The sequence below is a fragment of the Micromys minutus genome (genome assembly GCF_963924665.1).
Source record: "Micromys minutus genome assembly, chromosome: 1".
Taxonomy (NCBI): domain Eukaryota; kingdom Metazoa; phylum Chordata; class Mammalia; order Rodentia; family Muridae; genus Micromys; species Micromys minutus.
In genome coordinates, this window is record NC_137969.1 from 223,941,211 (window position 1) to 223,966,758 (window position 25,548).

The 25,548-nt window shown below is 41.8% G+C and overlaps 1 protein-coding gene across 1 annotated transcript; it reads left to right on the forward strand.

Moving 5' to 3' along the window:
* Positions 1-221: 221 nt before the first annotated feature.
* Positions 222-25,437, forward strand: ARG2 (arginase 2; the record flags this gene model as incomplete). The annotated part of the gene is made up of 8 exons (XM_080928861.1): positions 222-332; positions 1,118-1,190; positions 16,909-17,086; positions 19,489-19,648; positions 20,407-20,501; positions 20,632-20,736; positions 21,567-21,703; positions 25,227-25,437. The coding sequence occupies 8 exons, from the start codon at positions 222-224 to the stop codon at positions 25,430-25,432; spliced, it is 1,065 nt and encodes a 354-aa protein (XP_080784987.1). The 3' UTR covers positions 25,433-25,437.
* Positions 25,438-25,548: the final 111 nt, after the last annotated feature.

Sequence of the window (25,548 nt, forward strand, 5' to 3'; positions counted from 1 at the left end):
TTCAACAGCGGGCGCGTCCCAGGCCAAAGAGAGTTGTGGTCCTCGGAGAAGGTGCAGGGGGAGGAGGGGCAGCGCTGGTTGGGGGCGTGTCCGAGAGATGCTGACGTCACAGGGCGGAGCGCTCGCCTAGTGAAGCAGTGAAGCTGTGGGAGGCTGCACTCACTCGAGGTCCTGAGTTGCAAAGAGCCGCTTCTCCTAGGGTGATCCCCTCCCTGACAGTCATGTTCCTGAGAAGCAGCATCTCCCGTCTCCTCCACCGGCAAATTCCTTGCGTCCTGACGAGATCCGTCCACTCTGTAGCTGTAATCGGAGCCCCTTTCTCTCGGGGACAGGTGAGAGCTGCGACCCGAGATGACCAGACACTAAGCTTAGAGAGTTTCCTGGGTCCGGGAGGGTGGGAAAAGGTGGGGAAGAGCTCACGGGTTCCCTTGGCGGGTACCTGGAGTGCACGTGGGTTTTTCCCCCGATCCAGAAGGAGATGAGAGATTGATGGAAGAAGGCAAGGGGTCTAAGAGGGCACTGGGCATGAAGAGGGAAGTGGGCATCAACGACGGAGAGGTGGGTATTTCCAGCTTGGAGTGATAAAAGGAAGGAAAGGGGAGAGGATTCCATGGAGAAGCTGGAGAAGGCGGAAACCGGGATCGTTGATTAAGGGAGGCTTCAGGTTCTATTATTGCAGAAAGAGCATTAACCTGGAAAGAATCGATGCTGGTCTCTGCGACTGCGGAAGGACCTGAGGGGCTTTGTTCTGCCTTCAATGAAAGAAACCTGCTGTCGCGGAGGGCTCACTCACTGATGGGGAAGCTAGGTGCCGGGTCCAGTCAGATACACACTCTTAATCACCCGATCATAGCTCACTGAGCCCTTTTCCAATCTGAGACTCCTCTGGTCCGGCTCTCAGTGAGGGACTCAGAAGGTTGATTTGCTTTCAAGAAGGAAATCTTCCCTCCTCCATCCTTTAAGCATTTAATGAACCGCCGTAGAAGTTTTGATGCTGCGAAAGGTTTGCAGAAGAGTCTGTTAGGAGCTCAATGTAGCATCCGAGATTTGTGTGTCAAAGTGTTGCTGCTCCTTCCCTCGCCTTCTCTTATGCCCGTGGGATTTGTATGATTCACAGAAAAAGAAAGGAGTGGAATATGGTCCAGCTGCCATTCGAGAAGCTGGCTTGCTGAAGAGGCTCTCCATGTTGGGTAAGTGGTTGGGTTTCCATGCTTGTTCAAGACGGGGGGGGGGGGGGGGGGGGGGGACCTGTTCAGAATCTGATCTCTCCTATTCCGATCCTGTGGTATCAGCTTGGCACCTGTAAGTGGTTTGTTCCCATCTGGCCTTTGGATTCCTTCTGCAGATAAACACTCTATCAGGGGGTCTTAAGAGGAAGCCTCCAGTGTTAGGGAAGTGAAGCAGAGCAGGTCCTGCAACAAGCCATCAGTGTAGGACAAGTGCAGCTAAGGATGCTAGCTAGCGCCACTCTTAACTGCTCAATAGCCTTTCCCGTTACAAGGTAGCTTTCCTGAGACTTGAGCTGCTCTGAGACATTCACCTTCCAGGCTGCCTCTCTGGGGCTAACAGGTTTGTATCATTATAAGCCTGATGTAGGTTTTTTTTTTTTTTTTTTCCAAACTCCCTAATTACAAAATCACTTGGGTGACTTGTTAAAAGCAGTTCCTGACCTCCTACATGGAAGAGTTCTGACTCCTCCAAGCTGAGTCAAGAGCTAGACAGATCTGTGCATTTTTACAATGCACATTTTACATTTTATATTTACATTTTACAATCTGGCATTCCTTAAAGTCAGATTTGCAATTCTCTGTGTTGTAATTAAGGTACTGTTTAGACGTTTAGGACCAGAAGTAAATCAGACACCGAGATAAACACCATGTCTGCAGTAGTGGAGAACTATTAGTATCAAGGCGCCAAATTCCGATTCCTGTTTGGTATCTGACCCAAATACTTCCAGCATGTCCCCCATTGTCACTAGGACCATTCACGTATCGTATCTGGTGCTGTGAATACAGACTTTATAGCCAATAGAAAGCTGTGGGGATGGGAATGCAGAATCTGGTTGAACTACAGATGTCCATCCTTACCCTGAAGCAGGTGCTAGTCATGAAGTCATTCTAAGGAGCACTCATCTTTCAGAATCAGGAATAATATCATCCAATGTGTCCCTCTTATGTGGGACCATGATAGGGAACCAAAGACAGATGAAAGTAAAAATAACCACAGAAGTTGGTGAACCAGTGAGTTTGTTGAAATGGCTTACAGGGGAATGGGTGAGGGGTTAATTACAGAGAGCCTACCCCAGCTTGAGTATCAAACAACTGAAGTCACCTGAGCACTTTCAACTTAGCCTGGGCCAACTGTCAAAGGAGGGGTGGCCTTTGATAAGGTAGAGATGGTGGTGATGTCTTTGGAATGGCTTAAGTGAACTAGGTTATGGGTGATTCTGTGAAATGAAAAAAAAAAAAAAAAAAGAAAAGAAAAGATAGAAAGAAAAGCAGATTTTCATCATTTGAGACATGGTCTCTCTGTATCCCTGGCTGTCCTAGAATTTGATATGGAGACCAGGCTGGCATCAAACTTGAAGAAATATAACTGACTCTCCCTCCAAAGTGCTGGGATTAAAAGTGTGTGCCACCATGCCCAGCAGAAGAGCAGATCTGAAGATGAAATAAACTTGGTTTTAAACATAATGGGTTTTGAGATACCTGTAAAAGAAAGACGAGGGATTAGAACAAAGGTGGAGAAGCAAGCATGGCTTCCTAGAGGGTGGTCAGGTTGGGGCAGAGCTGTAAGATGGGGAGGAGGCTTAAGAGAGAACACAGCAGTTAAGAGTACCTGCTGCTTTTGTAGAGGGCCCAGCACCCACACAGATGCTCAACTATAACTGCGGGGCATCTGATGCCCTCTTCTGATCTCCATGGGCACTGGACATGCACATGACACACATATGAGAGACGCCTGGCACGTAGACACATAGGGATAGGGGCCATGGCTATCTAATAAAGGTGGAGAATTTCCAAGATGGCCAACTTCTACCTCGCTCTCCTGACTTGAGACAAAAGCCTGGCATCTTATAAGAAATGCCTTGTAGGCTTTTGTTTCCCACCAGCAGGCACTCTGATGACAGACTGGCTCAATAAGTTCAAAGCCAGATCAGGATGTGTCACACAACAGTTGTGTGCCAATCAATCATCCTCACTTTCTATAAACTGACCAATCTTCAGAGACTTGAAAACCCTAGCCCTCAAGAAAAGAATGGATTTTCTGGTCTTTTCAGAGTGTCTTCTTCTCTGTGTCTCTGTTGTATGAATGCATTTCCTCGCCCCCAATAAACACCTTTCTTTTGCTGCTGATGGTGTCTGTTCCTGTTGGCCATGTTTAAGATTGCTCTGTGGTAACCTATTGCAATCCAGAATTTTTCCTGCTTAAATTCTTTAGCTGGCAGAAAACAAACCTAGTCAAGACTCCTAAACTGTATCACATATGCACTCACATACATGCAGATGTGTATGTGTGTATATATGCAGATATGTATGTATATAAATAATACATACATAAAATACATAAAATGTGATTGTCACCAGGGTCTGCCATAATGAACAAATGCCAGAGACACATCAGTTGAAGGTTTGTGGATTAGAGGATCTCTCGGGAAGAGCACCAGGGGAGGAGAGGAGGCCAGGAGAGAGTGAAGTGCTGATCCAAGCAGCTGTATGATAAGTAACCAGCAGAATACACCAGGCACATCCCTGGGGATGAGCATGGACATTTTAGTGGATGGTGGGAAGGAGTCAGGCTGAGCCATGGCTGTCATACAGCACAGCTCACATACCTCCTGAGGTTCTCTTAACCTCTGAAAGCAAATGCAGATGTGGAATTCACAGATCTCTGGATCTCAGTTCTCAGCCTCAAAGTTTCTAATGTATAAAGACTACCTCAGACGCTCTATCAGCAGTTTCTTGCATTAGCAAAACAGATTCCTTTTCTGTTATCTGAAGAAGTGCCAAGTGAACTCAAGAAGCAATGTCTTAGGAAAAATAATGTGAGCTTTGTGATGAAGGACCAAAAAATCCCCAAGCGGCTTCTTGAGTTCCGGCACCTGTGGCCTACCAACACTGTTCAGTCCTTTCGTACAGCAGCCTCAGGACACGTGGCTTCTTCACGAGCACAGCTGAGTCACATGACCATAGTTCCAAAGTGAGGCTTCAAAGTGGTAATTTAGGCTCGATGCTGTCTCTAAGCACAGGACACTTTCTACTTGTAATTTCCAGGGTGCTCGGAGCTTCTGTGGAATCTGGGGCAGATTGAGCCTCAGAACCTTGATCGACAGTGTCAGGTTCTTCATTTGCACATTCCACCTTGTTTTTTATTGCAGCTAGAGCTGTGGCCATTTGACCTGGGTTCCACCAAGAAAAGCACGCATAGCAAATTTTGATTTGAAATTCCAGAAGGCACTGTGACGATTCCTTCACTGGGTCATTCTGCATTGCCCGTGTCTTTATTCCTGGCAAGCATTTAAACTAGACTTTTTTTTTTTTTTTTTAAATCAGTGTCTTACTATATAACTGTGGTGGTGGGAAATCCAGGGTGGCATCAAACTTACAGCAATCTTCTGCCTTAGCTTCCCTAACCCAAGGCTTACAGGTCATTGTCACTGTGCCTGACTTTAGACTTAAGATTCTCTTTAATGATTCTAGGAAAGTCTCAGGTTCTGTAAGTTGTTTCTCTGCTTAGGCAGGTTCCTGTTGTTTGTCATTAGCTACGTCATAAGCAGCGGTGAGGAGCAGGCGGTTGTGAGTCCAGGCTGTGACCTAGATTTCAAATTTTGGTCTTCTGCTTCCCTCCCCATTTACACAATCTGGGTTTTGTTGTTTTGTCTTTTTCTTTCTTTCTTTCTTTCTTTTTTAATGCATCTTCCTAGTTTAGTTTCTTTGGCCTTTAATCTTGGAGTACATCTTAATTCTTTTGTATTTCAGCAACTTCCTGGTGCTTTGATTTTTGAACTGTCACATTCCTTGCAGCTATCAAGTTCTCAATAGATGGACCTATTGTGACTTGAATTTTCTTTTTCATTCTGTTTTTAGTGAGATGGTGGTGTTATAGGACTAAATATCCTTCAAAACACATTGACTTTAAACTGTGAATTAGCACAAAGTATGCCTCACATCTTCAGGTTTCTTTCTCCCTCCTTCCATCTCTCCTTCTCTTTGTTTCTCTCAGTAGCTATCATTATGTATTCCAAGCCCGCCTCAAGTTCACAACTAGCCTTAGCCTCCCGAGTTATGGAATTTCGGGTGTGTGGCATTGTGCCCAGCTGAGGTCTATTTTCCTTTTCTTTTCTTCCTCCCTCCCTCCCCCCTCTCTCTTTCTTTCTATCTTCCTTTAAGTCTTGACCTTATTGTCATTACCATCTCAGGCCTTGACTGTGCGCTTGCGCAGTGGGTACGGCCGCTTCTTCTGCAGCTGCTTCTTGGTCTTCAGCTTCCCCTTGTGCTTGGTGAGCTGGTGGCACATGGCTCTAGTCTTCTTGCGTTGCAGGTCCAGGGGCTTGTACTTCTTTCCCTTGTAGAATTTCCTGAGGTTTTCCTTTTGAGTCTGGTCAATGACCGTGAGGACACAGGAGAGCTTAGACGCAGCGCTACCTGTAAACTTAGACCATGCGAAACTGGTACAGTTCCATCATCAGATTGTCTAGTTGTTTCAACAACTCCTCCTCCTTCTTGCTGCGCAGGTCCCAAGCCTTACTCTTGGCCATTGCTGTTGTTCATGGCTGAGGTCACCTGGTTCGAGAGAAAGAGGAAAGGATAGGGCTCTTTTCTATTTTCTATTTTTGTTTTTGTTTTTCAAGACGGGGCTTCTCTGCGTAGCCCTGGCTGTCCTGGAACTCAGAGATCTGCCTGTGTCTGTCTTCCAATAGCTGGAATTAAAGGTGTGTACCACCACCACTTGGTAGGTTTATTTTTCTTAAGAGCAGCTTTTAGGCACTAAAAAACTATGACAAGCTGAGCATGGGGACACACATCTTTAACTTGGAGGTAGGGGCAAGTGGATCTTTGTGATTTCGAGACCATTCTGGTCTACATACTAAGTTACAGGGCTAGCTAGCAAGATCCTGTCTCAAAACAAAAGTGAGTGTATTCATTTCTGATAATTGATGCATAAAGTTGTATAATTTGCATATTGTTGTTAGAGTGCTGATAAGTTATAGATGCTAGACCTATATATAACCCTAGTGGACAAAATTAATTCCTGTTAACAATGCCCTAATGAGGTGTGATTGGAGATGGAAATAGAAAACACAGAAATATGTCAGGTGGGGATGGGGACAGAGAAGGTTGGAGATGTTAAGTATCAAACCTTAGTTAGAGGTCACTGAAAAGCAGCTGAGTCAGCAAACCCTGGGAAGGAAGAAAAAAAAGGTCTGAGCAAATTTTAGGCAGAGAAAACAGCACCTACAAAGACCCCGAGTCAGGTCTAGATTATGAATAGAACCCATTCCCAAACCCTAGCCAAGGTTGCTGTGTTCAAAAGGGTTAGCCTTCTACTCCAGGTTTTAGCATCTTCAAAAGACTGTTCCTAGGAAATTGTCATTATTTGAGAATTCTAGTAGTTTCTTAGAATCCTCTATTTACAAGGCTGATCTTTATTTGACTAACACAAGTCAATTGGGAAAAGAATAATCTTTTATAAGTGGTTTCAGGCAACTGGATACCCTTGTACAAAAATAAATAAAATTTATAAAAGGATTCTTTCTTGTAACATTTATCAAAATTCTTAATTCAGGCTGGAGAGGTGGCTCAGTGGTTAAAGCACTGGCTGTTCTTAGGACTGGGGTCTCCATATTGTAGTTCCAGTTCCAGGAGATCAACACATTCTTCTGACATCCAAGGGTACCAGGTATGCACATGGTGCATATATATGCACATACACAGGCATGCACATGTATGTATGTGAACATGCAATAAAAATAAGTCTTTCCTTCTTCTGACCAACTGGGCATTTACCGAAGTTCTAAATGTAATGTAAAGTTATGAAAGTGTGTAAGCAACCATGTGAACTTTTGAGGATCTGGGTTAGTCTAGACTCTAGTTTCTTAGCTGTCTTACCCAGTCACCAAAATCGCATGTGACAGAATTAAAAATAGATCACATGGATTTTATCAAAATTGAAACATAGAGGTCTTAAGACATTATGCTATGAAAGAAGGCCAGAAGGCCACTGACTGGCTTCCTAAGGGTGAAATGTCTAAAGTGGGTGGATCTGTGGAGGAAGTAACTTAATCATTCCTAAGGGCTGAGGAAATAGGACATGACTGAAAATGGGTTTAGGTTTTGAGGGGAGGTAGCTGACGCTGTTCTAGAATTCGCTAGTACTGACATTTTTACAGTGTGGTGAGTAATATGTTAAAGAACCACTGGACTGTAAATCCTAGGAATGAACTTCATGGCATATAAGTTGCATCTAACAAACTGTGTAGACTGCTGTGACTGGAAAGAAAGTATGGACTTGTGACCTGCATGGTTTATGCTGTTTGCTTTACAAACACCGTAAACTATTGTGTTTTTGCATAGACTTTATGAATCGTGGCTGTTGGCATCTAGATCTTAGGCTACAAACTTAGAATCTCTAGCTTTTGGGAAAAGGAGACAATTCTACTTTGGAAAAAATGAAATTAATGTCTTTAGGATGCTGTTTGAATAACACGTGGATATCTTTGGGACAAAAAATTGGTTGCTAGGTTGTATCAGTAGCAAATAGCGAATATCAGAATTTGCTATCAGTGAAGGAATAGAGCAGGTGTGTAGTCACTCTTACATACAAAAAGACAGTCTGCCTTCGCAGTCAGGAAACAAAGCAACTGTCAAAGAGCAATGAGCGTAATTCAGTGTAGGTCTATATGTGGGATTGGAAGGTGATTGGCAGGAGTGTCTCTAAAATTAAGTTCCGGAATCTGCTTTGTCAGTAACATCATTTGGACACATCTTTGGAAGCCAAACGTCAGAAAATTTACACTTCCGCTGCTGATTGTGTTAATTCATTTTTTATTGCTTTAATAGAATACCTGAGATTAAATGAGGTACAATAAACAGAGTTTTATTGGCTATAGGTATAGAAGCTGAGGAGTTCATGATGAAGAGACTACATTCAGTGATGCCCGAGTTTACTGTATCCTAACATGGCAGAGAGCACCACATGGCAAAAGAGAATTAGAACCAATTTATAGCCTTGTGTTCTCTTGTAATTAGAATTAATCTGTGTGTGAGGAAGCTATGTGATCTATCTGCACACACACGTTCCACTAAACTTCCTGCACTGCACACACACATCCCACTACACTTCCTGCACTGCACACACACGTCCCACTACACTTCCTGCACTACACACACATTTCCCAGCACTGGTACATGATTTAAGTTTTCAACGTATGATTTTTGAGAGGCACATTTAAAACCATATCAAGACTATAGCACAAACCAAAATGCCGCATTGCTTTGGTCCTGTCTGAACCATATTGCCCTTGTGGGATGAACCATCTGCCCTGGGGAAGTAGGAGCTGAGGCCTGAGAAAGTCTTTTTAGGTTTCCCTACTCTCAGTTACACCTTGGATGTCACTATTGGTGATCAATTTCCTTTTTTTTTTAATTAAAAAAAAACAGCTTTTGTTCATGTATTTTTTATTTTATGTGTTTTTCCTATAACATGTATGTATGTATGTATGTATGTATGTATGTATGTATGTATGTATGTATGTATTGTACCCCCTGGGTGCCTGGTGCCCTCAGAGGCTAGAAGAGGGTATTGGATTCCCTGGGGCTGGAGTTACCAATGGTACTGGGAATCCAAATTAAGTCCTCTGAAAGGGCATCAAGTGCTCTTAACTACTGAGCCATTTTCCAGCCCTTTTAAAAACACATTTTAAATTATGTGTTTGTGCACAGTGTGCATGTACAAGTCAGGGCAATTTCTACAGTCTAGCAGGTATGGTGGTACATAACCGTAAACCCAGTCAGTACTTAGGAGGCTGACACAGAATCCAGTTTGACCTATATAGTGAGATCTTTTCCCAGAAAATAAATAAATACACATGGTCTTCAATGTCAACTTCCTCTAAATTCTTGTTCCCATTTCTTGTGATGGCTCCTTGTCTGCAATCTCAAGCCCTTGCTTTACCAACTCAGATACAAACTCTAAGTTCTCCTTGTCATCTCCCAAATTAGTTGTATTAACAAGAGCCAGTTTTTCCTCCGTTATCATCAGAGTCTGCATCCAAGCCCTGTGGCAGGTAGCTAACCTCACCTGTATGAACCAGAGACGTCAGCAGCTAGGAAAAAAATGAATTTCACTTTCAAGCAAACAATCTGGAAGTTTAGAACCTGTTTGGTAGCTCTGGGTCTCAGATCTAGATTCTTAACTCGTGCTGTTGGCAAAGCTCCTACTTAATTGTATACTCATTTCTGGGAGCAGAAGAACTTTTCCCTTTCTAAGAAGCTATGGCAGAACATTACTCTCCCGTTGTACTTGCTGGCTCATGCTGGTTACATGGGCCCATCCCACTTCTAGGAAAGCTGATGAGTTTAGTTTATTCTAACAGGTTTACTCCAGAGAAAAATCTTTGTGGATGGAAGGCCAGCTTCCACCATGTTATTTCCTAATCTATATTAGGACTTAAAGTTTTCCACTTATGACTCTTTTTAACCTGAGAAATTTTCCCTGCTTCAAGACAAGGTTTCTTTGTGTAACCCTGGCTGTTCTTGAACTTACTATGTAGACCAGGTTGGCTTGAATCTGGAGATCTACCTGCTTCTGCCTCCAGAGTGTTGGGACTAAAGGCATGCCACCACCACCCAGTTCCCCTGAGCAATTTTTATCTTTTCATGTTTATGGTTATATAAATCAAACCTTTTCTGATAATCATAAATTATATACACATTTTAATATTTATTAAATACAATAGCAAATCCATATACTGAGATTGATGTGTTTAGTTTTACATACAGAATTAAATCTTGAACCAATTATGTTCCCTTATACCAAAAATGGGGTTTAAAACAAGAGAATCGTTACAAGTTTGAGGTCATCAAGGGACATAATGAGTTGCAGGCAAATCTGGGTACAAATGTAAGACTTTATTAAAAAAATAACAAATCTTGGCTAAATACTTGATTTTTCCAGACATAGTTATTGTCAATGTTTTTCAGAGCTGATTGATATTTATTGATCTTATTCTATAGTCAACCTTGAGAATGCTGCTTCACATAAACATGTAATACAAAGTGAAAGAATTATGTTTGAAGCTATTTCAGAGCCTCGAATCCAAGCCAAAATTCATGTAATAAATTAGAAACAAATTTAAATTCACTTTTATCTATGGATGTTTTGCTTGCATGTACGGATGTGCACCATGTGTGTTTGATGCCCAAGGAGGTCACAAGAGCACATTGGATCCCCTGGAATTGAAGTTACAGTTTTGAGATGCCATGTGGATGCTGGGAATCATTGTAAGGTTTTTGCAAAAGTACTTTTAACCCCTTACTCATCTCTCCAGCCCCATGTGACTTTTTTTGTCTCAAAAATTTTTAATAATACAGTGGAGAGTAAACAAAGACAGATGGTGCCAACCTCTTGCCTCCTTACATGTATGTATATGCACACTGCAAACTCATGGACAAAAAAGGGGAAGAGACCGGTAACTTTGACAACAACTCTAATATAATGTGGTAAAGGCCAATCTTGAGGAAGTTTAAAAAAAAAAAAAAAAAACTACAGCAGCAGCAACAACAAAACTCTCTTAACAGTTAAAAGCAGTCACAAGAAATCTCTGTCCATGGACACAGTATAATGGAAGACCAAACCAGGCTTCAGCCAGCATGAAATAGGCTATAATGTTCTTTCCAAACTCTGTCATGTTGACTTAATAATTCCTGAACCCCTCCAAATCTCTCCTTGAAGAGAACAGCTTTTTCAGCACCCATTTGACAAGCCTCAGTGATGCAATGGGCTAAAGAGTCTGTCTTGGGACATGAGAAAAGATCGCCTTTCACATAAGTGATTTGACTTCCTTCTAGATATTCATTAAGGCGGCTGGCCGTGACACTGAGTCGCTATTTCCAAAATTTAAGTTTCTTTCAAGATGGCCGCCCCCATCCTTTAACAGGGCGGAAGTGGGCCTCTCTAGCTAGGCTGCCGTGCCGACTCTCTGTAGTGAAAGGCTTCAGAATTTCCGGTGGTAAATTCCGTAGTCCCCATATGACTATTTAAAGAATAAATCTCAAGTCCGAAACTCAAACAGCAAGTGTATTTATTTTTTATTCTTTAATGATCTCATTTATTTACTGTGACAGTCTGCCTGTTTGGGTCTTCTTCCCCAAAATTGTTTCATGAAATGATGCAGACATAAACAAGTTTTGGGAAGTTTTAAGTTACAACATTAGTTTCAAAGAAAGCATAAGAGGAAGAAGGGTGGAGAGAAAAACCAAAAAGATGTCTCATGTGACATGTAATCCCCTGTCCTGCCCCCTTCCTTGTTACTATGTTAATCCTTGTTACCATTTAACACAATTTGCAGAAAGGGCTTAGAAACTCATTGTCCTTTGATAGAACCCCTCTATGACTTCTGGTGACAGCTGGGACTCTTGTCCCAGTGTATTTGCTCATAATTTCAGACCATGAATTTTAAGTCATTATTAGGCCCAAACCTTTCTTCTTAAATGTAGAGTCTGCTTATGTAGCACTGGCTGTCCTTCAATCAGTTCATAGACCGTGCTGGCTTCAAACTAGAACTGGAACTCAAGAGATACACCATCACGCCTGGCTCAAATATATGCTTACTAATTAAGATAGGGGCCATGACAAATTTTTGACACAATGAAATGTTTGTTTGTTCTGCAGTATAAAGAATTCCTGCTCTGGGGTTTGACAAAGTGCTAGGAAGCAGGTTTGTTTTGTTTTGTTTTTTTGCATTCTGCTGGCTACGTTAAAGGCTGTCTGAATGTTTGAAGAGACCTGATGGTGAAAGGTCAGATGAGCATGGTGGATGAGGCAGGGCTCCATTGCCCAATTGGTTCAACCTTGAAAGCACTGGCTTTGTGCTGTGTAGTAATGCACTGTTCTGGAGAACTTGGCCCTTTCTGCTGAGCAATGTCTGCTGTAGGCATTGCAATTTGTGGTGTGTCTCTGTGACTTTTTCTCTTTCTGATGTCTTGAACCTGGGGAGACCTATCCTTAGACACACAAGAACAAAACCCTAGGTGTGGCAAAGCCAAGAGCCAGGTTCCTGAATCACTGTACAGACAAAAGCCTGCTGTTTACTTGGATGGTAAACAAACATGGCTGTATTTGAGCTATGTTTTGAGTAGTTAATTGCAGCAATTTAACCTATTCCACCTAAAAATCTTGTATTATGCATAAAGGTCTTCAAGAATTCATTGTCAGGTTTAGGAAGTAACATGGGAGCCTATGTCATTAGATACTTTCTTATTCTTTTAAAAAAGAATTTCTATCGTCTATAAGGGAGGAGGGAAAATACACATCGATACAGTATTAGTAAAAATTGGACTTGCAGAGGGCCATTCCTTGACTCTGGTAGTCATTGTCCCTACTCTTCACCTGGCACTTACACTGTGAAAATCTAAAAGCCGAGTTAGAAAGGCTGTCATACCTTTTCAAGATTGAATTCCCTTCAGGGTCTGCCTCTTAATGTTGTGAAAACACAAGGCAGAGCTTATCAGGTTTTCATAGCCAGACTCATGTTGACATATAAATTATCAAAATTGCATGCAGCTGGCATAATTAGATTGAGAAATAGTTCTTCCAGCATGCACTGTCAGGAAGCCCTTGTGGGTATATGAGGCACCTAGGAAGCAAGTGGGGAAACAAGAAAACTGTTTAAGAGTCAGTAAGTAGTAGGTAATCTCTCTACAAGCAATCCCCAAAAATTTATTATGTGTATTGGTGTTTTGCCTGCATGTCTGGCGCCCATAGAGGCTAAAAGAGGCATTAGATCCTTTAGAACTGGAGTTACAAATGTTGTGAGCCACTATGTGGGTACTAGGAATTTTCAGAAGACCCAGGTCTTCTGAAAGGACAGTCAGTGCTAGTCATCACTGGGACATCTATCTACTCCTCCAGAGTTGGTAATCTTAAGAGTCCACATTCATATATAAATGAATCTGTTGAACTACCTCGAACAGCACCTCCCCAATTAGTGTCAGGGATCAAATCCAGGGTCTCGTGCATTCTAAGCAATTGTTCTACCTCAGAGTTATAGCTTAGCCTCTGAGCTGAACATTTAATGACCAAAGTCCTCCCATGAAATGCAGTCTCTCTTCCTTGGTGTAATGCTGTAAGGTTCTTTTTAGACCTTGTGCAGCTCCTTTCTGGTAAGTACATTTAAGTGAGTAGAATACTGTTTTCTGTCAGGCTTATCTCAGTTTATACCCTAGCATCCTTGATTGGGCTTGAGTGTTCCCTAAGTTCTATTACTTAATCTTATCCACGGAAACGTTAATATCCTTGTTTTCTTATTGGTCATATGAAGAGTTCTATGAGTTAAAGATTTGGCAAGTAGTTCTGAAAGTTAATATTAACATTATTATAATCTTTTGATTAGTCAGGGTTCTCTAGAGAAACAGTACTTACAAAATTTATATACTCATTATATAATGTATAGAGAGGAGATTTATTAGAATGGCTCACAGGTTATGGTCTAGTTAGTCCACAATGGCTGCCTACCAAGAGAAGGTTCAAGAATTCAGTAGTGGTTCAATCTATGAAGCTGGATGTCTCAGCTGGTCTTCAGTACATACTGAAATTCTGAAGAACTCGGTTCCAATGCCATCTAAGGAATCGATGTGCTGGCAAAGTGAAGGCAAGCAGGCAAAGAATGAACAAACTCTTTTCTCATGTCCTCATATAGGCTCTCAGCAGAAGGTATAGCCCAGATTAAAGGTGAATCTTCTCATCTCAAAAGATCTGGATTAAAGGTGTATCTTCCCACCTCGAAGGTCTGAATTAGAATTAGATCTTCCTACATCACAATATTTAATTAAGAAAAATTCTTGGCAGGTTTATGAAGCCATTAGGGTTTTGTTAATTCCAGATGGACAAGTTGACAACCAAGAATAGCCATCATGCCTTTAATAATAAATATCATAATATTCAAAACACCAGGTATGCTCCAGTTTCTTATACCACATTAACAACCTCACACTTGATGTAGTTTAGGAAGTTGCTGTGGTTAACAAGGAGGCAGAAATACTCTAGAAGAGTAATCCCACGAGATCTGTCCAGCTGATCTGCAGAGATGGCTCAGCAGTTGAGAGCACTTACTATGCCAGAGGACTGGAGTTCAGTATCTGTACTGGCTTCACAACTTCTTGTAACTCCAGCTCTAGTGAATTTTACACCGGTCTCTAGTGTACCAAGAGTGTTAATGTAACTGGGGAACTGGAAGAAAACTCAGATTCCCCAGAGCTAGTGTTAGAGGAGACTGTGAATGGCCCAGTGTAGGTACTGGAGTGGGAACTCCTTTGGAAGATCTTAGCCACCTCTCCAGCCACACAGGCTTGAAAAATTTTTTTTTGTCTATGTATCTTCAAACTTAATGTTTTTTTCCATTTATTGTATGTGTGAGCATGTATGAGGCATGGTACATGTGTAGAAGTCAGAATACAACTTTTGAGAGTTGGTTCTTTCCACCTACCATGCATATTCCAGAGACAGAGATCAGACTGAGATTGTCTGGCAGGAAACAAGAGCCTTTCCTCTATTAGCCACCTTACTTAGCCCTTCTCCAAACTTTCTAATGTGTATCTACACCATGTTTGTGCAAGAGCTGGAAGGCGTCAGATCACCTTATACTGAAGTTCAAAGAGGTTTTGAGTCACCCATGAGGATGTAAGAACTCAACACAGGTCCTCTGTATGAGCAGTTAAGTGCTCTTAACTGCTGAGCCATATCACCAGGAGCCCCTCACCTACAAACCCTTTTAAACAGCTGTTTTATTTGGTAATTTTTCTGTTGGCTCTTGAGCTGGTTGGCTATTCTGTCTGTTTGACACAAGCTAGAGTCATTTAGGAATGGGGAATACCAATTAAGAATTGTCTCCATTAGACTGGCTTGTAGACAAGTCTGAGGGAGCATTTCTTTTGAGACAGGGTCTCTCTATTGTAGACCTAGCTGGCCTAGAATTCCCTATAAAGACCAGGATGGCTTGGAACTCACCACCCTCTACCTCCTGAGTACTAGAAATAAAGTTTTGTACCACCATACCCAGTCATGAGGCATTTTCTTGAACGACTGAGGTGAAGGAGCCCAGTTCACTATGGGTATTGCTAACCTCTGACAGGTGTTCCTGGGTTATATATGAGTTAGCCATGTAGAGCAAGCTAGTAAGTAGCATTCTTCCATGGTCTCTGCCTTAGTTCCTGTCTTCATGTTCCAGAATTGATTTCCTGCTCTGATTTCCCTCAGTGATAGACTATGATCTGAAATGTATTTACCAAATACTTGCGTTTCCAAGTTGATTTTAGTCACTGTGTCTACCACAACAGAGTAGAACCATTCTCATGTCTTCAGCAGGTCATTGTTGGCCTTATGATTTTTTTTGTTTTGAGTTAACACTTCTCATTTCTACACTCTCTCCAAGTTCTGCTTTAGAGTGAGCTGGGTTAAAAAGGAAATCCTAACTGTACAGTGTAAATTCATGATTTAGTCACACAGTCATAACTCCAATCTTTAACTGACCTCTTTGAATGTTGAGATGTATGGTTCCCAGCACTCCGGACTTAGACACAGGTGGATCTCTGAGTTTGAGGCCAACCTGGTTTATGTAGTGAGTTCCAGGATAGCCAGGGCTACACAGTGAGATCCTGTCTCAACAAACAAAAACAGTAACAAAAATCAAATGCTTTCCAGATGTCTTAGCCATAGGCTTTGACGTTGGCACTTGGCGGAGGAGTATGACCTTGAGCAGGTTCCTTCTCTGCTGTTTCTTTTTCTTTCTTCACTTATACAGTAAACTTTATTTCAGTTGTCTCATTATTTTGAGTCTGAAATAATTTATGATAAGCAGATAGATCAGTTCCTGGGTCCCTGTAACAAATAAATGTTGGATAACTTCTCTCTTTATGTCCTCTGTTTGACTTGTTATTATTTTGGGGACAAGTCTTATAGCCTTGGCTGGCCTTGAGCTTGTTCATGTAACCAAGGTGACAGACAACTTCTGATCCTCCTGCCATTAAATCTTAAGTGCCAGGATTAGGGCTTTGTGTACACTAGGTAATATTCCACCGTTACATTCCCAGCTCCTGACTTTTTAAAAGAGATGTATTGCTTGTATGCATGTATGCATGTATGCATGTATATGCTCTGTGTGCTGGTGCCGAAGAAGGCAGGAGAGGGCACTGGATCTCCTGGAGCTTTAGTTATAGACAGCTGATGTGAGTGCTGGGTACATAACTCAGGTCCTTTGGAAAAGCAGAAAGTGCTCTCAACCTCTGAGCCATCTCTCCAACCTTAGCTCCTGACCTTTTATTCTAGAAAAAAAATTTGAGAATTTGTTGTCTTGCATTGCTAAGTATCAAATTAGGGCCATAAGAATTTCTACACATGTATTTTTGCCCCCAAACCACTTAATTTTTATATCCTAATGATTTTTTAAAAACTTTAATTCCACTTTATAATTTTGAGATGTGAGGTCTATTTGCTTGTTACCTAATTCATGATTCTTAGGTTAGTGAAAATGGTGTTCATAAAAGGGCTTACTTTGCTAGTGGGTGACATGTGGAACTGTTGTCGGACAAAGTAAGACATGTTACCACTTTGTCCCTAGTAATTACTTGTAGCCCAGGCCAGTACACACTGGAATGACACAGATGGTTTTCTATTGTTCTTCATCTGTTGCAGGATGCCACCTAAAAGACTTTGGAGACTTGAGTTTTACTAATGTTCCCAAAGATGATCCCTTCAATAATCTGGTCGTGCATCCTCGCTCAGTGGGTCTTGCCAATCAGGAACTGGCTGAGGTGGTTAGTAAAGCTGTGTCAGGTGGCTATACCTGTGTCACCATGGGAGGAGACCACAGGTAAGGTTTGGGCCTAGTGATTACCTTTATTTCAGTGTCCTTACTTAGAAAAAACGCATCACAAAAGAGACTATGCACACTCAACACATTAAGTGCAGGGGTAGACTAAGCAAGGTTCTGAGAAACTGTCTCAAGACATTCTTCTGGTTGTATTGGGAGAACTGGTAGGATCCATCCATAGACAGAATTTGCATGCTTCTATTAGCATTTCTGCTAATTCATTTATTAGGACTCCTTCCTTGTAAACACATTTTCTCTCTAATATGGATATGGTCAGGCCTTTAAGTCTTTCTTGGTGAATTATTATGTCCAAGTATGAGATAATGCTCAACCGAGATCTATTAGGACTAAATAAATACATGTAAAATTAAAGACTGAAAAATACTGAAGACTATAGAATTTCAGAGGTTGAGATCTGGACTAGTGTAGCCAGGTTCCACCAGGGTGTTTGGTGTGAGCTACTCATCAAGTACAAGTATCGCAGCAGTGAACACTTACTAACGCTTTCAGTTAGTTAATCCCAGTGGTGTCCTGTGGCAGATACAGCTTTATCTCATTTATTGCTAGCAGCTCTGAGGGACAGAGGTTAAATACCTTGTTCAAGGCCTGACCCCAGGAAGTACCAGAGCTGGCATTAAAATCCACTTTGTTTCCCTTTTTGATTCAGCCTAGCAATTTTCCCTGAGAACTTTCCTCAGAGAACTTTCTAGATAATATCAGAGGTTAAACCTTTGCTCCAGCTTCAGAAGCAAGTAGGTTCCTCATTAGGAATACAAATTCAGGAGCTGTCTCCTGAGAGGCTCTGCCAGAGCCTAACACACACAGGAAGATGCTCGCAGCCAACCATTGAACTGAGAAAAAAAATTGAAGGGGTTTGCAACCCCATAAGAACAATACCAACCAACCAGAGCCCCCAGGGATTAAACCACCATCCAAAAAGTACACATGGACAAACCCATGGCTCTAACTGCACACGTAGCAGAGGACGGCCTTGCTGGGCATCAATGAGAGAAGCTCTTGGTCCTGCCAAGGCTTGATGCTGCAGTGTAGGGAAATGTCAGGGTGGGGAGGAGGGAGGCAGAAGGGGGTGGGTGAACATTCTCAGAGAAGCAGGGGGAGGGGGAATGGGATGGGGTTATGGAGGGGAATGTGGGAAAGGGGATAACATTAGAAATGTAAACAAAATTTATCCAGTAAAAAAGAAAAAGGAACACAAATTCAGGAAGGGTAAGAAAGAACTCAGATCAGACTCAGGTTCTCTAGAGATGACTGGACAGTCAATGGAATCAACCAGAGGGGAGGACGGGTCTCTTGTCTCCTATCTCTGTCCCATCTCTAAATGCTTATTCTTGGGTTTTGTTTTGGTTTTTGTTTTCCCTCCTGGTCATGGCTCCCTGGAGATCTCATCAGAGTGACAGCCACAGCCTTTAGTTTTCCTTTTTGCCTACAGCTATATACACTGAAACCAAGGTTACTTATTTCCAGTTCAAAACTGACCGGGCTGTTATAGCAAGGAAGAGATGCCTATTGAATGACTGTCCAGTGGTGTACATGAGCTCGGTAGGATAGCCTTGTAACTTTAATGTCTAATGGCCTCACTTTTCAGGTTTTCAGTAGTGTTACATACATACAGACAGACATTGTTACACACAATGCGTGTGTATGTTGTGCTGGGGATTAAAGTCAGGGCCTCACACACACTGCAAGTCTGCTTCCTAAGTTTTATCTTAAGAAAGTTAATGTAAGTGGATGTATGGTATATACCTATAGCTGCAGCTACCTGGGAAGCTGAAGCTGAAGTGGGAGGACTGCCTGAGCTTCTTAGAGACCAGCCTAGGCAACATGAGAGACTCCATTGCCACCAAACAGCAAAAATCCTCATGTACCAGATCCCCGGGAAGTTAGATTAAAAAGATTAGGCAGCATTTTTGCAAGTTATTACAGACAAAACTCCATTGCTCAACTAAATTTCATTCACTGGACAAATGTTAGTATTTGAGCTCCTTTTCTGGTGCTAATGAACAAACTAACATGGAGCAGCTGTGACAGCTGCCACACTGCAGGGACAGCCAGTCACCAGAACGGCTTTTCCCAGGTAACTTTGAATTGTATGTGAATGTGTGTTCTGCCTACATGTCCAGAAGCGGGTGTTGGGTCCCCTAGGCCTGAAGCACTGACTCTTTATAAAGCTCTATCTTAATCCTGTCTAATTCCCTTAAAAGTTGATCTTTGGGAGGTACAACTAAGGGACTTTCGTCTCGGTCTCACTGCAGCCCAGCTTCAGGCTAGACCCTGACTTTGCCCTGGGGACAGAGTGTAAGCACTGTTGGCTGAGGTTATCTGTTACTGGGCATGTTTGCCAAGTAGAAGGCCTTGAAGATTATTATATTTGTTCTTTGCAGCCTGGCAATAGGTACCATTATCGGCCACGCCCGACACCACCCAGATCTCTGTGTCATCTGGGTTGATGCTCATGCTGACATTAATACACCCCTCACCACTGTATCTGGAAATATACATGGACAGCCACTCTCCTTTCTTGTCAGAGAACTACAAGACAAGGTAAGCTGGCCCAAATGAGAAGATGAATGGCTTGCACGGTTATGCCCGGGCTTTGAAAATCTAAGTGAGATTTGAACCAAGGATGGGCTAAATGTGACTTACTAACTCTTTCTAACTCTTTCACTTTTATTTATATTTATATTTATATTTATATTATTATGGACTGGGCAGTCAACTAGATGCTAGGGCTACAAAAATAACTAGGTCTCTGCTTTCTGTGAAGTGCATAATCATTTGGAAAATGAAGTTTGTAGTAGTAGGTGAGAACTGTAGTAGTGGATATTTCCATAGCCCAGACTTAGGTCAGAGGCCACACTCAAAAACACACTGATTTAGAGGCTATTGTCACCATGCTTACCTCTGGGTAAAATTCTTCTGAGCTCTTCAAAAGCCAAGGAAGTCTTTGTTTGACAGATGAGACTCTCTGTTCAGCAAGATTCGAAAGCTAAGCTAGAACAGATTAAGGATTCCATCTGTAATGAGCAAAGGGGTGGGAAAGGCTAACCAGCAATATTCCTGCTACTTGGGAATGAGAAACCAGGATCACCTTAGAAAAGATGCTTTTACATTCTCAGGAAACCTGTATTACTTTGCAGCTGATCTTCTGAATCATTCCCATTGGACAGTTTTTCCTCCCAGCTCAGGTGCTGTGTCATCTCGTAGTAAACAGAAGAGTGACAGTATACTCTGGGGCACATGTGACTGTCGTAGTGAGAGTAAGGATTTATGACTGGTCTGCTTCATTACTCTCTTCACAGGTACCACAGATGCCAGGATTTTCCTGGATCAAGCCTTGCCTCTCTTCCCCAAGTATTGTGTATATTGGCTTAAGAGATGTGGAACCTCCCGAACAGTAAGTTGACGCAGAAGAGGTTAGCTTTGGGCCAGCCCTGCCTATCTGTTTTAGGTCACTATAAAGGCAAGAGTCCCTAAATACATATTAAAGGCTTTTAAAACTAGAGTTTTCCCTTTTATCTTGCCAGTTTTATCTTAAAGAATTATGACATCCAGTATTTTTCCATGAGAGAGATTGATCGACTTGGTATCCAGAAGGTCATGGAACAGACATTTGATCGGCTGATCGGCAAGTAAGAAATGACCTAAATGTCTATTTCTAGGTCCCAGGAGGAGGCAGGGCAAACTCTGGAAGAGCAGCACACCTAAGCCCATACATTGAGCAAAGTAAAAAGTAAAATGTACATGCATTTTCAAATAGTTCAGAAAGGCACAGTATCCATCATAAACCACATTCTTCTAGATCTGGGAGGGGTTAAGTCAATGACTCATCCTGCTTCTTATAAGTTTAATTGTTTTCAATTTTATGTCTTTTGGTGAGAAGCCTTCAAGACTGTTCCAGTGGCCCCGTTCTTCCTAACCTCATTACTGCTTCATCCAAGCTCTGCATTAAACAAACAATATGCTAGTTAGGCTCATTTTCCCACAATGGAGCTTCTCTTCCGAGTGGTTGATATCAGAATTGCATCTCATCATTCTCTAAGCTGCCAACAAGTTATCTGCTACAAGAATGTTGATGTTAGCTTTATTCATGGGATACCTGCACTCAAGTTAGAATTGGAAGATAAATTTGCAGGCATAAAACTGGATTATGTTCATTCAACAACTATAACCTAACTGAGCTAACTTAATTCGTGTATGACGGAAGTGAAGTGTTCCCGAGAGACGGCAATACCCTAGGAAACCCAGAAAAATGTACTAGAGGTTTTCTGAAGCAGGCAGAACAAATGTCAATATCTTAAAGTACCATGAAGACGTTAATATGCCAATCTTGGTCATCTGTAGGAATAGAAATCTAGAAACACACGGAATCAGCAGAGCACCAGGAGGAGAACAAAACAAGTTGTGGCCACAGAATGAAGGCTGCAAGCATAACATAGTGTCTCGTTCTTTTCCTCTCCAGGAGACAGAGGCCAATCCACCTGAGCTTTGATATCGATGCATTTGACCCTAAACTGGCTCCAGCCACAGGAACCCCTGTTGTAGGGGGATTAACCTACAGAGAAGGAGTATATATTACTGAAGAAATACATAATACAGGTATGTAGCCATATAGGAATATGAAACATGCCTAAATCTCTTTCTGCAGCGGATCTTTTCTGTATCACTTTGTTCTGGGTTAAACTTTTATAGCCCAGAGTCATATGGCTAATAAATATTTAGAGCCATCTTTGGATTGGGACTATACCAAAGTATGCTAATACCTCACAGGAAATTATGTCACTCACACACTCAATAGATATGGTATATGGAACAGAATGTCGAACATGCATTTCCTGTGTCTAAGCTGCCTAAAGGCAGATTAAGAAGACAAGCCAAGTAGCTTAGTTACTTTCTCTAGTTGTAAAGGGTTGGTGGTGATTCACCAGCAGTTAGACACTACTTGGAATTAAGCTTGTCTTGAATCCCCTTTTTTTGGTCTTGTGTAGTTAAGACTGACTTGAAACTCATGTAGTTGAGGAGGGGATGACCCTGCTTTTCATCTCATCGGTGCTCAGAGTACAGATGTGCACCACCATGTCCAGCTTTTAATAGCATTTCTTGAAAAACATTTTTAATATGGTCAGTCTCAACTGTCATTTCTCAGGTGCTATTCATCTTGTTTCTTGGATCTCTTACTTATATGGAACTCAATGACTGGGCAAGTTGGCTAGCCAATACAGTCTAAACTTAGCCTCCATAACACTGGAATTGCAATCACATAACACTATGCCTAGCTTCTTATTGAGGGTCTGTGGTAGGTCCTCATGCTTAGACAAACACTCTACTGACTGAGCTATCTCCCCAAACTTGGTCTTGAAGACAGTTTTAGTTAGTATCTTTTTTTTCTTTTTAATCAGAGATAAGCCTTACTGAGGCTTGTTGGTAACTTTAATAAGGATACTATTAGAGAAATGGCTAATGAACGTCTACTAAGGTCATGATTAAGGTGAATTCTAAATTATCAAGAGTAACAACCACATGATACAACTTCAACAATTATTTCATGCAACTAGGAGACAGAAGCAAACAATCCCAAGATTCAAAGGCTAAAGACCTACACAGAATTCTTTTTTGTTTTTAGGCAGGGTCTGGTCTCACTTAGATAGACCAGGGTAGTCTTTAACTCAGAGATCCGCCTGTCTCTGCCTCCAAAGTGATGGGATTAAAAGTGCACACTTCACAATAGACAAGAAATCCTTTAGAAAGTATTTATCATGTGTGTATGTGTGTAGAAGACAACTAGTAGTAGTCCCCTCTCTTCTACTGTGTTAGTCCTAAAAAATAGAACTCAGGTTGTTGGATTAGTGGCAGACACCTTTACCCTGTTAGCCATATAAGGAACCCTTATCTAGCTGGAAAAGAAATGGGGATTGAGTCTTTAGAGTCTACTATAACCTTAGGAGAGAATTGCCTATTAGCTCTGCCTGTAAGGAGACAGAATTATTCTTAGACCCACAAACATTAATATTGCAATGGTCTTTCAGTTAACAGCGAATTTGGAAATTCATCATTTCTGTTACTTTCATTCAAGAGAGGTTAAAAACCTTTGTAAGCAGTTGTGGCAGTGGTGTGTCTTGTGTTTCCCTGTTTTGTTGACATAACCTTATCAACAAAGACAGCAATTTGCTTAAACTAACCTGTAGGACAGCAATAGTCTGGAAACACAAGCAATATACATTTTTGATGGTGCAAATCCTCCTGATTACTACTTAGGATATGCTAGAGATGCTAGGTTCAACCACTGGGAATGAGATACAACTCACTAGGGACATGGGTTCCTGTGCAGCAAATGATGACAATGCATTGTTAGCATCCTTGGATACTGTAATTTAGTACAATACACTCAACTATGCATCACTAAGACTGTAAGAAATACTGGACAGTTTGTCATGTACCATAATGTAATATAAATGAACCATCAGGTATTAGAATATACCTTATATGACTTTATAGCCAGCCTAGATATTCTTAAATACTTGTGTTATTGAATCTTAGTTTGTTCAGATCACTCTTTAAGAGGTAGATTAACCCAGAGTAAGTGTTAAAAGTCTCAGGGGAAGCAGGCCAGATAAGGAGGGACAGAAGTGGAAAGGCAGCTATGGATTAAGTTCTTTCCTTTCCCTCAGCCCACTCCAAACAAAGGAATAATGCTGAGGACTTGGGCACAAACTCAAACTCTCAGTTTAGGCAACTGAAATCTAGATTGAACCAGTCAACATATAGCTGGATCTTTTCTTTGACTAAATGCTAAGGTGCTGAGGCAGTCAGATAAAAGATAAATATGTCGTGTGGAACCTGTTTTTAGAACTCAGTCATGGAAGTCTGAGCTAGCTGTGGAGTAAATGACATTCAGGAGGCTGAGGTTGGTAGGTTGACAGTTTGAGGCTAGCCTGGGGTACATAGCAAGACCTTGTCTCAAAATAAAAAAAAATTTACAGCAATAACTATACTTCTGGGCATGTGATGGTGCTTCAAGAGATATGTTAATGAAGTTAGGAAGATGTCTAAGTGTTTGGTAAAGCAATTGCTGCACAAACATAAAGACCTGAGCTTGGATCCCCAGGGACAGCAAACACCAGTAATTCTGTGGTAAGATGGCGACAGTTATCCTGGCATGTGTGAGACACTGTCTCAAAGCAGAAATGAAAACCAGCATCCAAGGTTGCCTTCTAACCTCCACATACACATAGTGACAGGCGCGTGTACGCACACAAGAATTAAAGTACTGATGGGCAGTGGTAAAGTACATGCTCAGTATGCATAAAGACTCTGGGTTCAATATATAGTACTGCATGAGAGGGAAAAGAACCAATAAAACCCCCAACAGACACAATACCTAAAATTCTGACAACTATGCTTACTTATTACAGTAGTTGAAACATGAGTAGATTTTTTTTTTTTACTTGTTCTGTACTAACACAGTTATCTTAACTTAAACATGCAGTCAAGAGGATGAGACACATGGGCTGTCTTTAAATGTCTGTATGGATGTGTATGCTTTTTTATATATAACTGTGCATACATGGTTGGTGCCCATAGAAATCAAAAGTGGGTGTTGGATCTTATGGGATTAAGAGTAATAGACACTCGTGGGTGCTAGGAATTAACCTGGGTCCTCAATCAGAGGCACAAGTGCTCTTAACTGTGGGCCCACCAGGTTTTCTTGTTTGTTTAGTTTATACAGACATAATTTCTCTGTGTAGTCCTGGCTGTCCTAGAACTCACTTTGTACACCAGGATGGCCTGAAACTCAAGAGATCCACCCACCTCTGCCTCCTGAATGCTGAGATTAAAAGGGTGTGCTACCACTGCCTGGGTGTTTTTGTTGTTAGTTTTGTGTCTGTTTGTGGAGTGGTGAGTACATGGGGAGATCAGTGGACAAATTGCTGATCTGGCTCTCTTATGTGGAGCCTAAGGATCAAACTCAGGTTATCAGGCGTGGCTGAGGTACCTTCACCTACAGAGCTATCTTCCCAGACTATGAAGGGCTTTCTGATAGTAGGTCACTGTGTGAGGTGGAACAGCCCTCAAAGTAGCAGCCAGAACATGTTCTAAGGTCTTCTCCCTTTTATTGTTCCAGGGTTGCTGTCAGCTTTGGATCTTGTTGAAGTCAATCCTCATTTGGCAACTTCTGAGGAAGAGGCTAAGGCCACAGCCAGACTCGCAGTGGATGTGATTGCTTCATGTTTTGGTCAGACAAGAGAAGGAGGACACATTGTCTGTGACCACCTTCCTACTCCTAGTTCACCACATCAATCAGAAAGTAAAGAATGTGTGAGAATTTAGGAAATACTGTACTCTGGCACCTTTCACAACAGCATTCCAGAGTTGCAAGGCATTTAAAGGGACAGATATTAAGTGGCTGTTTGGATCAATACTGCCTTAATGAGAACATCTGTGCA